The 16,125-nt window shown below is 43.7% G+C and overlaps 1 protein-coding gene across 3 annotated transcripts in view; it reads right to left on the reverse strand.

Moving 5' to 3' along the window:
- Positions 1 to 620: 620 nt before the first annotated feature.
- KATNA1 (katanin catalytic subunit A1) overlaps positions 621 to 16,125 on the reverse strand; it is a 144,330-nt gene continuing 128,825 nt past the window's right edge. For all 3 annotated transcript variants that reach the window (XM_077289148.1, XM_077289149.1, XM_077289150.1), the window contains 3 exons: positions 7,557 to 7,691; positions 2,720 to 2,846; positions 621 to 975 (listed from right to left, as the gene is read on the reverse strand). In XM_077289148.1, the coding sequence (XP_077145263.1) occupies positions 777 to 975; positions 2,720 to 2,846; positions 7,557 to 7,691 (461 nt within the window). In that variant the 3' untranslated portion in view covers positions 621 to 776. The remainder of the gene's footprint in view (positions 976 to 2,719; positions 2,847 to 7,556; positions 7,692 to 16,125) is intronic.

Genomic DNA, 16,125 nt, shown 5'->3' on the forward strand with positions numbered 1-16,125 from the left:
TATCAGTGTTATAATATAGGAGAGCACGGTTCAGTTTACTAATCTATTAGCTTGGAAGGCAATGGTGCTAGCTGCTGTAGTGGTTATGTGCTGATGCATCATGGGATTTATAGCAGAGCAGAATATCATGCAGGATGAAATTTGTAAATGAAGATGGAGGGTGAATGGAAGAAACAGAAGGCCCAACTACATAGAAGCATATGGTATACAAGACAGGAGCAGAGTGTGACAGACAAGTGGGTGGTGCAGTATAGGAAATAAAAACTGGGAATGCTTCTTTACGAAGCATCTTGGAGGTTAGAAAAAATACACACACACATCTATTAAGGCCAGGCAGGATGTACAATTTGTGAATTTGATGACTTGAATGCTCACAAGATTTCCAGGACCGTACCTTGGCTGATAAATAAAAAATGAGCGGGTAGGTCACCAGGATCACTCAGTAGTGCAGCCTCACGACTTGGCCTTAAATTTCAGACATAGAGAGATTTTACATTTTAAAGATTCAGAAGTTTTGCAAGCCTATCATTCATAGGTGTCACCTCTAAAAATCTGGTGTTGAGAGAGAAAACCAGAAATATTTAGGCTGGATAACTCCCTTTGATGATCAAAGCAGTAAATAGAATCAAAAAGTGTTTTTTTTATTATTTTAAGAATCATTGCAGTTTACAAAGAGTTAAAAAAATATAGCAACCTGTGCCAACTCAACAAAGATATAAACTACAGAAAAAAAAGTTAAGACTTCACGCAGACTCATATCTTTTACGTCTGTCCTGTTAACAAGACCCAAACTCCTCTATCCACTTCTCATATTTTTCAATATCCAAGGCTGACACGGATTTGGAAACTTTCTTCAATGCCATCTCAAAGTCTTCCATTGTAGTGGGCATGTGCATGTCATCTCTGGATAGATTGCGAATTTCTTCTGGAGTTAAGCCTTCAATGCGTCTTCTCATTGCCATTAAAGAAGCATCTCTGTGGAGATATGTGCATTTCTAGGTCAAGAAGTATTAAATGGATTATGATAACAGGTTTTTGCCATCTAAATGTTGTGATCTAACCGGGGGGAGGGAAGCAGAGGCACTGATTCCAGCAATGTGTCACTTACTGGACTGCTTTGACCAAATCATTATTTTATCAGCAGCAGATAAATCACAAAAAGACTAGTGAACCTGGTGCCACGTAGTCAAACATATTCATGAGTAGAGTTGTGCGAATTTGTTCGGGTTCCCTCTTTTTTGGCAAGCTATAGAGCTTGCCAAATAAGCTGCAGAGGGAACTCGGCTTCTTGGATCACGCCAGTTGCTCAGCGCCGCAGCTGTGTCACAGTCACAGCACAAGCATGGAGAGTCCAACACACAGGCTATCCATGCATATGCTGTGACACAGCCGTGACACATGCAGCTGCGGAACCGATCAGCCGGCGCGCTCCATGTATCCAGGTTCCCTCTGCAGCTTATAGCTTGCCAAATAAGAGGGAACCTGAAGAAATTCGCTTAACTCTATTCATGAGCTCTGTATAATTCTGTCCCCACCACTGATTGGCAGATTCCAGCCTATGCACAGTGTAGACAGAAAGCTGCCAATCAGTGGTATGCGCAGGGTAATACACAGCTCAGCTTTTCAGAGCACTGGTAGATCTGCAGCAGAGAAAACCGGGAATCAGTGCTGCAGCAAGCAGACCTGTAAGTGATACATAGTTGGAATCAGGGTCTCTGCCCCCACAGGATGGTGCTCTCTGATTACATAATAAAGTCAGGTCACAGGCCTACAGGGGCTTAACGTCACCAGGCCATTCTGCAGCGGATTTCTCCACTTTATAGAATAAACTTTTCATTTTAATATATGCATACTTTGTTAATATTCTGAGTATTATAAGTCTAATATAAATAAGGAACTAAGGGCGTAACACACAGTCTCGAGTCTCTGCAGCAAATAAAGGGACAATACCACCCTATTTGTCCAGTATAAAACGATTTATATAAGAGAAATTTATATTTGCGCTAAGAAACTGAGAACACACACAAAAAAAAATCCAACCTAATAGGAATAAAACTATGCAATATAAAAGGAAGAGAAAACCTTGATACTCAGATAAAACCAAAAAAGAAAATATCAAATTACCTCTCTGAAAAAGGATAGCGGCGTACGAATGACTGTCCCAACTGAGAGCAGTTCTTATGGTGTGTAGGTCCTCTTGTTTGAACGTGGTTCAATGTCCACCACAGTATGGTATGGCATCATAACCAGAGTCCAGAGCAAGGGGAAAAAAAGGAAAATGATACCCAAGAAGTTGGGGTGCCGTTCCGGCTGGTAACAGACGCCCCTCTGGGAAATATAAAGCTGCCACGTGCAGTAGATGCTTGCACGGGATATATAGTAAAGTTGGCAAGGTGCAGAGGAGCTGCAGGACCTTGCGTGACGTCACGGTCACATGATGAATCACGTGACTGGCTATGGAGCGCACAATGGACCAAAATCCAACTAGTTTCGGAATACACTGTGTATTTTTGGGGGTTTTATCTGCGTATCAAGGTTTTCTCTTCCTCTTATAATGCATAGTTTTATTCCCATATTAGGTTGGAATTTTTTTTTATTTTTTAAGTGTTCTCAGTTTCTTAACGCAAATATAAATTTCTCTTTTACAAATTATTATAAGTCTACAATTAACATACCAATCTAGTTATTACCAATTACATATTGATTTTGTAAGACATACCTGCATACATTTGTAATATCTGCACCAGAATAACCATCCATGTTTTCTGCTATGTTGTCAATGTCAACATCATCTGCCAACTCCAACTCTTTAAGGTTTATTCTTAAGAGCTCTCCTCTGCCTTTGGCTGGAAAAGACAAAGCAAAAATTAGAGACACACACCGAGGCATATTCATACACAAATGTATACAGAGTTCTCCATTCACTCAAAAGAAGAATTAAAAATAAATGTATATTTCCCCCCTCTTCTGCCTTGGTGGAGAACACATCAAATAGGGGACATGGTCCTGCTGTAGCTTCTGCGGAGAGAGGACGTGATCAATCTGTATCCGTTATGTGTCCAAATGCAACACCTTCCTCAGGTGCACACAGGCGACAGGACTTTATGCGTCATTTCGTAGTGCCGAGTATTGCTGGCCGAATGGGGAGGCCAGAACATGTTGAGGCGGTGTTAGATTGGATGGCTGAAAAATGCTTCCAGTTCCTTCGCATTGTCTTCCACACAGTCCCTTGCAAAAAGCACAGAGTTGGCACCTGAAGACCATGGACATTTTTCTTCCACCCCTCACCCCCTTGTAAATCCTCCAAGTAGTCTGAGCCAAAGTCATGCAGCAGTCTCTTCTGCTGTTTGATGACTCCAATGGCTGGGGTTCTGTGGCCAATCCACCTGGCCTGCTCCAGAAGTGGAAGAGACTGAGTGCACTGGTGTTCAACTAAATTGTTATGTTGGAAGATGAGTACGTGGGAGGGCTAGTTCACACAGCCAGCGGACGACAAAACTTAAGTGCCAACTGCTGCGTCTTTCTGAAATGTGCAGATGGGCAAGGGTGAGTAGTGGGTGAAAGATGATGCGGAGGATAATGAGGTCCTAGACCCCACATTGAACGAATCCCATCCTAGTGATGTGCGCAGGTCGGAGGAAGAGGAAGTGGTCCACACTGCACCAGCAGCACAGAAAGAGCACGGTGCAAAAGTATAGCGGGCGGCCACTAGCCAGTACGTCTGCTGCTACTGCCCACCATGTCTAGTAAACCAAAGCCAGCTCAAAAGAGCTTCCTGGAGTGGCATTTCTTCAGGCATTGTGCTGACGACAAGACGTGTGGTTTGCACACTGTGCTGTTGGAGCCTGAAGCGAGGCACAAATCTTCTTCCTGAGCACCACCCGCATGACTAGGAATCTGAATTCCAAACTCAACAGTAAGGTGTGTATTCCACTGCACCTTAACAGCATGACAGATCTGATCCTCCTTCCTGCTCCCTCTTCTGTTATAGTCTCGGCCTCTTCCTCATTCTAACCAGAAACAGGGCCGCCTGCCTCCCCTCAAAGAGAGGATGTGACAGTAACACCAGCAGTGTTACCGAGCATTTCCACACCATCCCATGGAAGTATTAAGCTCTCCTTCCCCTAAAACCCTCAAGGGAAAAAGAAAATACCTCCATACCCACCCACAAACCATGGTCCTGAATGACAGCATTCCCAAATTCCTGGTCTTTGAAATGCTGCCAACCGGGTGGTGGCGATGGACAGTTTTAAAAAAACTGATGGCTGTGGCTGTCCTGCAGTACATTGTTCCCAGTCGACACTACTTTTCCAGGTGAGCCATCCCTGCCCTACACACACATATTGCGGACCAAATCAGATGTGCACTGCGCAATGCCATTAGTGGCAAGGTCCACATAACCACTGAACTAGTAAGCACCACCATGTAGTGGGGGCTGGGACAGAGGCGGAAGGTGTTCTAGCTTATGTCCTACCACCACCTACCACCGAGGATTGCTGGCCATTTTTCTGTCCATGTTGCCTCCTCCTCCTACTCAGCTTCCTCCATAGCCTCCTCATCCGGTGACAGTAAGACCTGCAACACCAAATTCAGCAAAGCCAGGGGCGAAGGAGCCGTGGACGTGTATCAAACAGCAAACACATGAGTGGTTGGTGCTGGTGAACCTCAAGCCCGTTCTGGTGGGTGCAATAATGGGCTAAATCTCATAGCAGCTCTGGGCCTAGTCACTTTGACATGCCTGGCACATGTGCTGAATTTGGTGGTGCAGAACTTCCTTAAAAATGACCCACATGAGTCAGAGCTGCTGCTGAAATTGTAGGCAGTGTGTTCACACGCTTTTGGTGTTCTCACCCTACTGCTGCTTGCCTGCCGACGCAGCATCACTTCTGCTTTCCCGCTCATGGCCTCATATGCAACGTGCCAACAAAGTGAAACTCCACACCTTGCATACGCTGGATAGATTGTAAGCAGCAGCAGGCAATAGTGTTTCAACTGTAGCACACGTGGGTGAGTCGCTCTGCGGAACAACACCACTTCACCACCGAAGAGTGGGCCTCCAAGTAGGACATGTATGCCTCCATGCAGGACATATGTGCCACGTTGCACGGCTTCCAATACTCCACCAACATGGCCAGTGCTGATGATGCCATCATTAGCGTTATTATTCCACTTCTAAGCCTGCTCCAAAAAAAAAAATTCAGGAGATGATAGATGAGGTGATAGCACAGGAGGAACAGGGACCATTCACAGTTACCAGTCCTGCCATTCACACATGGATAAGAGGGCGGGTTCCTTTACCAACAGCGGCCAGAGCCAGGTACACAACTGTCCAACCAGGGGATAGTTTTGGAGGATGAGGAGAAACCGTGTTCACAGCAGGGTGGCACTCATAGCATCTTACGGGCATCACTGAAGCGTGACTGGGGTGATACAGAGGAGCCAGACCATACACCTTTCACTGAGGACAGCTTTTCGTTGCCTCTGGGCAGCCTGGCACACATGAGCCAATACATGCTGCAGCATCTGTGGAATGACCGCCAAGTTGCAGTATTGTTACCAGTGCAGGTTACTGGGTAGCGACCCTGATGGATCCCCACTACAAGGACAACGTACCATCATTACTTCCGTCACTGGAGTGGCAAAATGCGTGAATACAAGCGCACGCTGGTAGAAGCAATACTGACGACGTTCCCACCTGACAGCGAGGGGTTCAATGGAAGAACAAGACAGAGGAGGAATAGGAAGTTGCCAATGCAGCTGGGACACCGGCACCACCTTGGAAGGCAGAGTTAGCATTGTTGAAATGAGGAACACCACAACATCCGGCACCACCACCTGATACAGTCCATATTAGCAGGAGGCAGCGTTACAACAGATGCGTGAAAGCAGAGAGCAGTGGAAGCTGCAGGGGAGGAGGTATCCTACATAGGTCACTTGCAGTCGTGTCTCAAGGGCGATGAAGTCACTAACGTGAGACATGACCGCGAGAAACCTATAAAGCGCCATTCTCAGAACGCCGCTCCATAGGTTGCAGGAGAGAATCGGAGGACGTTGTGGTAACTCCACTGGATTAAGTCAGAGCTTTGGGGATTACTTTTTGTAATAAATGGGTAAACTAGGGAACGTGCTGGGGAGTCTTTATTGCAAAAAACTTTTTTCATGTGTGGGTGTTTGTCCTTTATATTTAAATACGGGGTTAGAAATGGGGGTGTCCGACAGCTGTCTCTCCATTACTAACCTATGGGCTTGATGCCAGCTGACATTACAAAGCTGACATCAACCCCATAAACCATTACCCCGATTGACACCGAACCAGGGCAATCAGGAAGAGTCAAGTCTAAGTGCCAGAATTGGCGCATCTAATATATGTGCCATTTCAGGAGTTGCTGACAGCTGATTTTAATAGGCTGGAAAGGGGCCATTATCCATGGATCCTCCCAACCTATTACTATCAGCCCCCAGATGTCTGCTTTGCCTTATCTGGTTATTAAAAAATAGGGGGGACTCCACATAATTTTTTAGGGTTTCCATTTTAATAACAAAGGCAAAAAGGATGGGGGGGGGAAGCATATTTTCATTACCACCTATAGTATGGTGCCAGGCCCCGACGTTAGTTTAGGCATTTAACGCCTTCTTCTGGACCCTGCTTTCTCCCTTACCCCCTTTTTTTCCGTTCTGTTACTTCCATGCCTGAACTGTATGATTCATACTTTACAACAGCCATTTTATAACAATTCATTTATTTAATGATTACTATTACTACCATAGCTAAATATTTTCAATGCTATTGATTGTTCTACCATGACTTCCAAAGGGGTTTTTTGAACTATGTATATACAGTACATACACAACAAGGAACAGACTAATGTTTTGTCTTTATGATGGGGATGTACACTGCGATTACGCGTTATGAACTTGGAGTGTGGTGCCAATTGCTGGTTTTCCACTTTTAAATGTGTATGTAACAAACGTTTTCGTTTTATACATTACTAGGATGCATTGTTTACAATTTTTTCTCTTCGCATTACATTCTCTATTGTACTGCACCTTGTTCATTCCATGTGTTATATTGGGCACACACACTTTAAATTTGATTTTGATATTGGCGCCCCGTGTCTGCTCCTTTTGCTTTTACCATACTTCCCCGCCTGCAACTCTCCCAATGGAGAATCCTTTTCCATATGTATAAACATGTGATTGCTGCAGCCAATCATTGGCAGTAGTGGTCACAAATCACAAAGAGAAAGCAAGGAGAAAAGCAGGAGACCCTGGCTGCTGACACTGCATTTTTTATTTTTTACATCACGCTTGGCCACTTATCCACATAAAAGGGCAAGACAACCCTTTTATCTGCAATACCAAGAGGAGATAAATAACCTGACTATTGCTGCAAAATTGATAGCTGCAAGAATGGCTGCCTGATCACTACAGCGTACATATGGATTATATCATTATTAGTATAGCTTCTACAAACATAGAAATCAGAAACAACATATTAATTAATAAAAACAAATTAATTCAGGCCAAAATTTAGGAAAGCAAGACTGTCCACCTACCAGATGGCAAAGGAATATAAATTCGCTTTTCCAAACGCCTCCTTAAAGCTTCATCAATATCCCATGGAAAATTAGTGGCAGCAAGGACCATTACCATTTTAGATGGATCTTCATTTTCAGAAGCACCACCAACACCTAAAAAAAGGTGGGTTACGGTGACAGTTATTGGACAGCATCTTACAACAGCCTCATACGTTGCATTCCCAACTGGGTTTTTTGGTCTGTGTAAAATCTCTCTCGTTTTGGACCATCCAAAGTTCAGCCTTTGAAAGGTTTAAATTTCACCAACAAATTTTACCCTTTACAGTGACTTTCCATTAGGCGGTGCTCACATCTGTGTATAAAATCAGTGAGTGCAATATGAAGGGGAAAAGATAAAAAAAAAAAAAAAAAAATCGCATTGAACTAGCAACAATATTATTTAATTAGGCAGTGTTCATCTGTGAGGTTTTCCTCACCTGGAATTAGAGTGAGGGTGGTGGGGGAATTGCATCATGCTCTGTATGGCCGAGACTCACCAATGCAAGTCAATGGGTGCGAGAAAAGAAAAAAGAAAAATTGCACGGCACATTGGTCATGGTTTTTATGCACCCATTTCAAAGGAAACGCTACATTTCATCAGCTGAGTACAGTGAAATCACAGCATGAACCGTCAGAATACATTAGATTGAATAGATATATTGACAGAACAGATAGAAAGAGGTCAGTGAGATATATAATTAATGCAGTGTGTGTGTACTTTACTGCACATGGATTCGTGGATCTTCCCAGTCTATTAACAGCTCACAGCTGTCTGCGTCGCCTTTACTTGTTATTAAAAATGGGGGCCCCAAAACAAAAGATGTGCCCCCCCCCCCATTTTTAACCCCTTAACCCCTGGAGCTTTTTTCGTTTTTTTCATTTTTGTTTTTCGCTCCCCTACTTCTCAGAGCTGTAACTTTTATTTTTCTGTCAATATGGCCGTGTGAGGGCTTATTTTTTTGCAGGACGAGTTGTACTTTTGAACGATACTATTGGTTTTACCATGTCGTGTAATAGAAAAAAATTCCAAGTGCGATGAAATTGCAAAAAAGTGCAATCCCACACTTGTTTTTTGCTTGGCTTTTTTGCTAGGTTCACTAAATGCTATAACTGACCTGCCATTATGATTCTCCAGGTCATTATGAGTTCATGGACACCAAACATGTCTAGGTCCGTTTTTATCTAAGTGGTGAAAAAAAATTCCAAACTTTGCTAAAAAAAAAAGTAAATAAATTGCACAATTTTGCGATACCAGTAGCGTCTCCACTTTTCATGATCTGGGGTCGGGTGAGGGCTTATTTTTTGCGTGCCGAGCTGACGTTTTTAATTATACCACTTTTGTGCAGATACGTTTTTTTGATCGCCCGTTATTGCATTTTAATGCAATGTCGCAGCACCCAAAAACCGTAATTTTGGAGTTTTGATTTTTTTTCTCGCTATGCCGTTTAGCGATCAGGTTAATACTTTTTTTTCTATTGATAGATCGGGCGATTCTGAACTCGGCGATACCAAATATGTGTAAGTTTGATTTTTTTATTGTTTTATTTTGATAGGGGCGAAAGGGGGGGGTGATTTAAACTTTTATATTTTTTTTTAAACATTTTTTTTTTGGCATGGTTCAATAGCCTCCATGGGAGGCTAGACGCATGCACAACTCGATCGCCTCTGCTACATAGAGGTGAAGCACAGATCACCTCTATGTAGCAGAAATGCAGCATTGCTTTGAGCGCCGACCACAGGGTGGCGCTCAAAGCAATCGGCCATCAACAACCATAGAGGTCTCAAAGAGACCTCAGGTTGTTATGGCAATGCACCACTGACCCCGGATCAGCCGGCAGCGCTTGTTAAATGCCGCTGTCAGACTGACAGCGGCATTTAACTAGTTAATGGGCGCGGGCAGATAGCGATTCCGCTCGCGCCCATTGCGATCACATGTCAGCTGTTGAAAATAGCTGACATGTCGCGGCTTTGAGGTGGGCTCACAGCCGGAGCCCACCTCAAAGCGTGGGGAGTCTGCCAGCTGACGTACTATCCTGTCAGCTGGCAGAAAAGGGTTAATAACCAGAAAGCTGGATAGTAGACCCCTCCCATACTAATAACACCAGCCCTTAGCCACCCCGAAACGGCGCATCCATTAGATGCGCCAATTCTAGCACTTTGCCTCCTCGGCTCTTCTAGCTTGCCCTGGTGCATTGGCAAGCGGGGTAGTGTTTTTGGGGTTGATGTCAGCTGTGTAATGTCCACTGACATCAATCTCAGAGGTCAGAAATGGAGAGGCATCTATAAGACACCCTCATTACTAGCACATTAGTCAAAACCAATAAACACACACTGAGAAAAGTCTTTAAATTGTATAAAGCACTCCCAGACCCCTTTTAACCTATTTATTACCTTTAAAAAATAATATAATCCAAAGGTGTCTGCCGCAAATCTGTCCCACAACGATCTCCGAATCCGCTACATCTGGATGCAGTGATGAGTGTTGACATCAGTCATGTGACCACTCAGCATGGCAACCAAAATACACTGTGTTCCAAATTATTATGCAAATAATATTTCCTCATATTTTCTCTAAATTACCTATCTGAATTGCATTCATTGTTATTTTCCAGTCATCTACTATTCTAGTATAATTGCAATGTTTTGGAACAAACTGCCCATGAAAACAGTATCTTTTTAAAAAAAAATAAACACTCAAAATGCATGTTCCAAATTATTATGCACAGCAGAGTTTTCAACCTTTTTTTTATTATTTTGAACAAAAAAAATGGTCAATTGTGAAGTTCTAAGCATTATCAGCTTATTACAAAATGAAATCAAACAGTTTTCAAGTGAAAACTTTATTCTAGGTGATGTTACATTTGCACATAGAACCCCTTGTTCGAAAGAAGCTTCTGAACTCTCTCGTCCATTTTTTGGATGGTTTCTGCTTCAGTTGTTTTGCATGTGGACAGAATACCCTCCCAGAGCTGTTGCTTAGATGTGAACTGCCTCCCGCCATCATAGACAGATGCTCCAGAGGTTCTCAATGGGGTTGAGGTCAGGGGAAGATGGTGGCCACACCATAAGTTTGCCCTCTTTTATGCCCATAGCAGCCAGAGATGCAGATGTGTTTTTTGCAGCATGAGACGGTGCATTATCATGCATGAAAATGATCTTGCTGCGGAAAGCACGGTTCTTCCTCTTGAACCATGGCAGGAAGTGTTGTTTTAGAAACGCCATATAGATTATGGAGTTCATCTTTACCCCTTCAGGGATCATAAAGGGGCCGACAATCTCTCTCCCCATGATTCCAGCCCAAAACATTACTCCACCTCCTCCTTTCTGGCGCCTTAGCCGTGTTTTCATTGGGTGTCCATCAACCAGCCATCCTCCACTCCATCCATCTGGACCATCGAGCGTTGCACGGAACTCATCGGTGAACAAAAGTTTGGAAGTCAGTCTTCATGTATCGTTTGGCCCACTGGAGCCGTTTCTGCTTGTGTGCAGTGGATAGAGGTGGTCGACAGGATGGCTTACACACAGCTGCAAACCTCTGAAGGACCCTGCATCTTGTAGTTCTGGGGACGTTGGAGGCACCAGCAGCTTCAACAACTTGTCTGCTGCTATGACAAGGCATTTTTGCAGCTGCTCTTTTAACCTGCAATTCCCTGTTGGAAAGAGTCCTCAATTTTTCCTTATCAGCACGCACACGTGTGTGCTGGGAATCAGCTACATACTTCTTGATTGTGCGATGATCATGATGAAGTGTCTTGGCAATGTTGATTGTAGTCATGCCTTGACCTAAATACTCCACAATTTGTTGCTTCTCAGCAGCCGACACATCCTTTTTCTTTCCCATTTTGGCAAAAAAAAAATGTAGGCTGCTTAACCCCTTAAGCACCGAGGGTGGTTAGCACATTAATGGTCGGGCCAATTTTTACAATTCTGACCACTGTCCCTTTATGAGGTTATAACTCTGGAACGCTTCAACAGATCTTAGCGATTCTGATATTGTTTTCTCATGACATATTTTACTTCATGATAGTGGTAAAATTTCTTCGATATGAGTTGCGTTTATTTGTCAAAAAAAACGGAAATTTGGTGAAAATTTCGCAATTTTCCAACTTTTAATTTTTATGCCCTAAAATCACAGAGATATGTCACGCAAAATACTTAATAAGTAACATTTCCCACATGTCTACTTTAACAAAAAAAAGATTTGGTTCCAAAATTGTGCTGATGTAGAGAGTTATAAGGGTTAAAAGTTGACCAGAAATTTCTAATTTTTACAACATCATTTTTTTTTTTAGGGACCACATCTCATTTGAAGTCATTTTGAGGGGCTATATGATAGAAAATACCCAAGTGTGACACCATTCGAAAAACTGCACCCCTCAAGGTGCTCAAAACCACATTCAAGAAGTTTATTAACCCTTCAGGTGTTTCACAGGAATTTTTGGAATGTTTAAATAAAAATGAACATTTAACTTTTTTTCACACAAAATTTATTTCAGCTCCAATTTGTTTTATTTTACCAAGGGTAACAGGAGAAAATGGACCCCAAAAGTTGTTGTACAATTTGTCCTGAGTACGCTGATACCCCATATGTGGGGGTAAACCACTGTTTGGGCGCATGGCAGAGCTCGGAAAGAAAGGAGCGCCATTTTACTTTTCACTGCAAAATTGACTGGAATTGAGATGTGACGCCTTGTTGCGTTTGGAGAGCCCCTGATGTGCGTAAACATTGAAACCCCCCACAAGTGACACCATTTTGGAAAGTAGACCCCTTAAGGAACTTATCTAGGTGTGTGGTGAGCACTTTGATCCAACAAGTGCTTCACAGAAGTTGATAATGCAGAGCCGTAAAAATAAAAAATCATATTCTTTCACAAAAAAGATCCTTTCACCCCCAATTATTTATTTTCCCAAGGGTAAGAGAAGAAATTGGACCCCAAAAGTTGTTGTGCAATTTGTCCTGAGTACGCTGATACCCCATATGGGGGGGGGGGGGGGGGGGGAAACCACTGTTTGGGCGCATGGCAGAGCTCGGAAAGGGAAGGAGCGCATTTGGAATGCAGACTTAGATGGATTGGTCTGCAGGCGTCACATTGGGTACATCAGGGGCTCTGCAAATGCAAACAGTAGAAACCCCCCACAAGTGACCCCATATTGGAAACTAGACCCCTCAAGGAACTTATCTAGATGTGTTGTGAGAACTTTGAACCAAGTGTTTCACTACAGTTTATAACGCAGAGCCGTGAAAATAAAAAATCTTTTTTTTTTCCCCACAAAGATGATTTTTAGCCCCCCCCCCCCCAAAATTTTTATTTTCCCAAGGATAACAAGAGAACTTGGACCCCAAAAGTTGTTGTCCAATTTGTCCCGAGTACGCTGATACCCCATATGTTGGGGTAAACCCCTGTTTGGGCGCACGGGAGAGCTCGGAAGGGAAGGAGCACTGTTTTACTTTTTCAACGCAGAATTGGCTGGAATTGAGATTGGACGCCATGTCGCGTTTGGAGAGCCCCTGATGTGCCTGAACAGTGGAAACTCCCCAATTCTACCTGAAACCCTAATCCAAACACACCCGTAACCCTAATCCCAACAGTAACCCTAACCACACCCCTAACCCTGACACACCCCTAACTCTAATCCCAACCCTAATCCCAACCGTAAATGTAATCCAAACCCTAACTTTAGCCCCAACCCTAACACTAACTTTAGCTCCAACCCTAGCCCTAACCCTAGCGGGAAAATGGAAATAAATACATTTTTTTAACCCCTTCATGACCCAGCCTATTTTGACCTTAATGACCTCGCCATTTTTTGCCATTCTGACCAGTGTCCCTTTATGAGGTAATAACTCAGGAACGCTTCAACGGATGCTAGCGATTCTGAGATTGTTTTTTCGTAACATATTGGGCTTCATGTTAGTGGTAAATTTAGGTCGATAATTTCTGCGTTTATTTGTGAAAAAAACGGAAATTTGGTGAAAATTTTGCAATTTTCACGTTTTGAATTTTTATTCTGTTAAACCAGAGAGTTATGTGACACAAAATAGTTAATAAATAACATTTCCCACATGTCTACTTTACATCAGCACAATTTTGGAAACAACATTTTTTTTTGCTAGGAAGTTATAAGGGTTAAAATTTGACCAGTGATTTCTCATTTTTACAACAAAATTTACAAAACCATTTTTTTAGGGACCACCTCACATTTGAAGTCAATTTGAGGGTTCTATATGGCTGAAAATACCCCAAAGTGACACCATTCTAAAAACTGCACCCCTCAAGGTGCTCAAAACCACATTCAAGAAGTTTATTAACCCTTCAGGTGTTTCACAGCAGCAGAAGCAACATGGAACGAAAAAATGAACATTTAACTTTTTAGTCACAAAAATGATCTTTTAGCAACAATTTTTTTATTTTCCCAAGGGTAAAAGGAGAAACTGGACCACGGAAGTTGTTGTCCAATTTGTTCTGAGTACGCTGATACCTCATATGTGGGGGTAAACCACTGTTTGGGCGCACGGCAGAACTCGGAAGGGAAGGAGCGCCATTTGACTTTTTGAATGAAAAATTGGCTCCAATCTTTAGCGGACACCATGTCGTGTTTGGAGAGCCCGTGTGCCTAAACATTGGAGCTTCCCCACAAGTGACCCCATTTTGGAAAGGAGACCCCCCAAGGAACTTATCTAGATGCATAGTGAGCACTTTAAACCCTCAGGTGCTTCACAAATTGATCCGTAAAAATGAAAAAGTACTTTTTTTTTTTTCACAAAAAAATTCTTTTAGCCTCAATTTTTTCATTTTCACATAGGCAACAGGATAAAATGGATCCTAAAATTTGTTGGGCAATTTCTCCTGAGTACGCCGATACGTCATAAGTGGGGGTAAACCACTGTTTGGGCGCATGGCAAGGCTCGGAAGGGAAGGCGCGCCATTTGACTTTTTGAATGGAAAATTAGCTCCAATCGTTAGCGGACACCATGTCGCGTTTGGAGAGCCCCTGTGTGCCTAAACATTGGAGCTCCCCCACAAGTGACCCCATTTTGAAAACTAGACCCCCCAAGGAACTTATCTAGATGCATAGTGAGCACTTATAACCCCCAGGTGCTTTACAGAAGTTTATAACGCAGAGCTATGAAAATAAAAAATAATTTTTCTTTTCTCAAAAATGATTTTTTAGCCCGCAATTTTTTATTTTCCCAAGGGTAACAGGAGAAATTTGACCCCAAAAGTTGTTGTCCAGTTTCTCCTGAGTACGCTGATACCCCATATGTGGGGGTAAACCACTGTTTGGGCACACCTCGGGGCTCGGAAGGGAGAGAGCACCATTTGACTTTTTCAACGCAAGATTGGCTGGAATCAATGGTGGCGCCATGTCGCGTTTGGAGACCCCCTGATGTGCCTAAACAGTGGAAACCCCTCAATTCTAACTCCAACACTAACCCCAACACACCCCTAACCCTAATTCCAACCCTAACCACAACCCTAACCCCAACACACCCCTAACCCTAGTCTTAACCCTAATTCCAACCCTAACCCTAAGGCTATGTGATCACGTTGCGGATTTGTGTGTGGATTTTTCCGCACCGTTTTTGAAAAATCTGCAGGTAAAACGCACTGCGCTTTACCGCGGATTTCCAGTGTTTTTTGTGTGGATTTCACCTGCGGATTCCTATTATGGAGCAGGTGTAAAACGCTGCGGAATCCGCACAAAGAATTGACATGCTGCGGAAAATACAACACAGAGTTTCCGCGCTGTATTTTCCGCACCATAGGCACAGCGGATTTGGTTTTCCATAGGTTTGCGTGGTACTGTAAACGTGATGGAAAACTGCTACGAATCCGCAGCGACCAATCCGCTGCGGATCCGCAGCCAAATCCGCACCGTGTGCACATAGCCTAATTCTAACCCTAATTCCAACCGTAGCCCTAATTCTAACCCTAGCCCTAAGTGCAACCCTAGCCCTAAGTGCAACCCTAGCCCTAAGTGCAACCCTAGCCCTAAGTGCAACCCTAGCCCTAAGTGCAACCCTAGCCCTAAGTGCAACCCTAGCCCTAAGTGCAACCCTAGCCCTAAGTGCAACCCTAGCCCTAAGTGCAACCCTAGCCCTAAGTGCAACCCTAGCCCTAAGTGCAACCCTAGCCCTAAGTGCAACCCTAGCCCTAAGTGCAACCCTAGCCCTAAGTGCAACCCTAGCCCTAAGTGCAACCCTAGCCCTAAGTGCAACCCTAGCCCTAAGTGCAACCCTAGCCCTAAGTGGAACCCTAGCCCTAAGTGGAACCCTAGCCCTAAGTGGAACCCTAGCCCTAAGTGGAACCCTAGCCCTAAGTGGAACCCTAGCCCTAAGTGGAACCCTAGCCCTAAGTGGAACCCTAGCCCTAAGTGGAACCCTAGCCCTAAGTGGAACCCTAGCCCTAAGTGCAACCCTAGCCCTAAGTGCAACCCTAGCCCTAAGTGCAACCCTAGCCCTAAGTGGAACCCTAGCCCTAAGTGGAACCCTAGCCCTAAGTGGAACCCTAGCCCTAAGTGGAACCCTAGCCCTAAGTGGAACCCT

Source organism: Ranitomeya variabilis, chromosome 2, assembly GCF_051348905.1.
Source record: "Ranitomeya variabilis isolate aRanVar5 chromosome 2, aRanVar5.hap1, whole genome shotgun sequence".
In the NCBI taxonomy this organism is placed as follows: Eukaryota; Metazoa; Chordata; class Amphibia; order Anura; family Dendrobatidae; genus Ranitomeya; species Ranitomeya variabilis.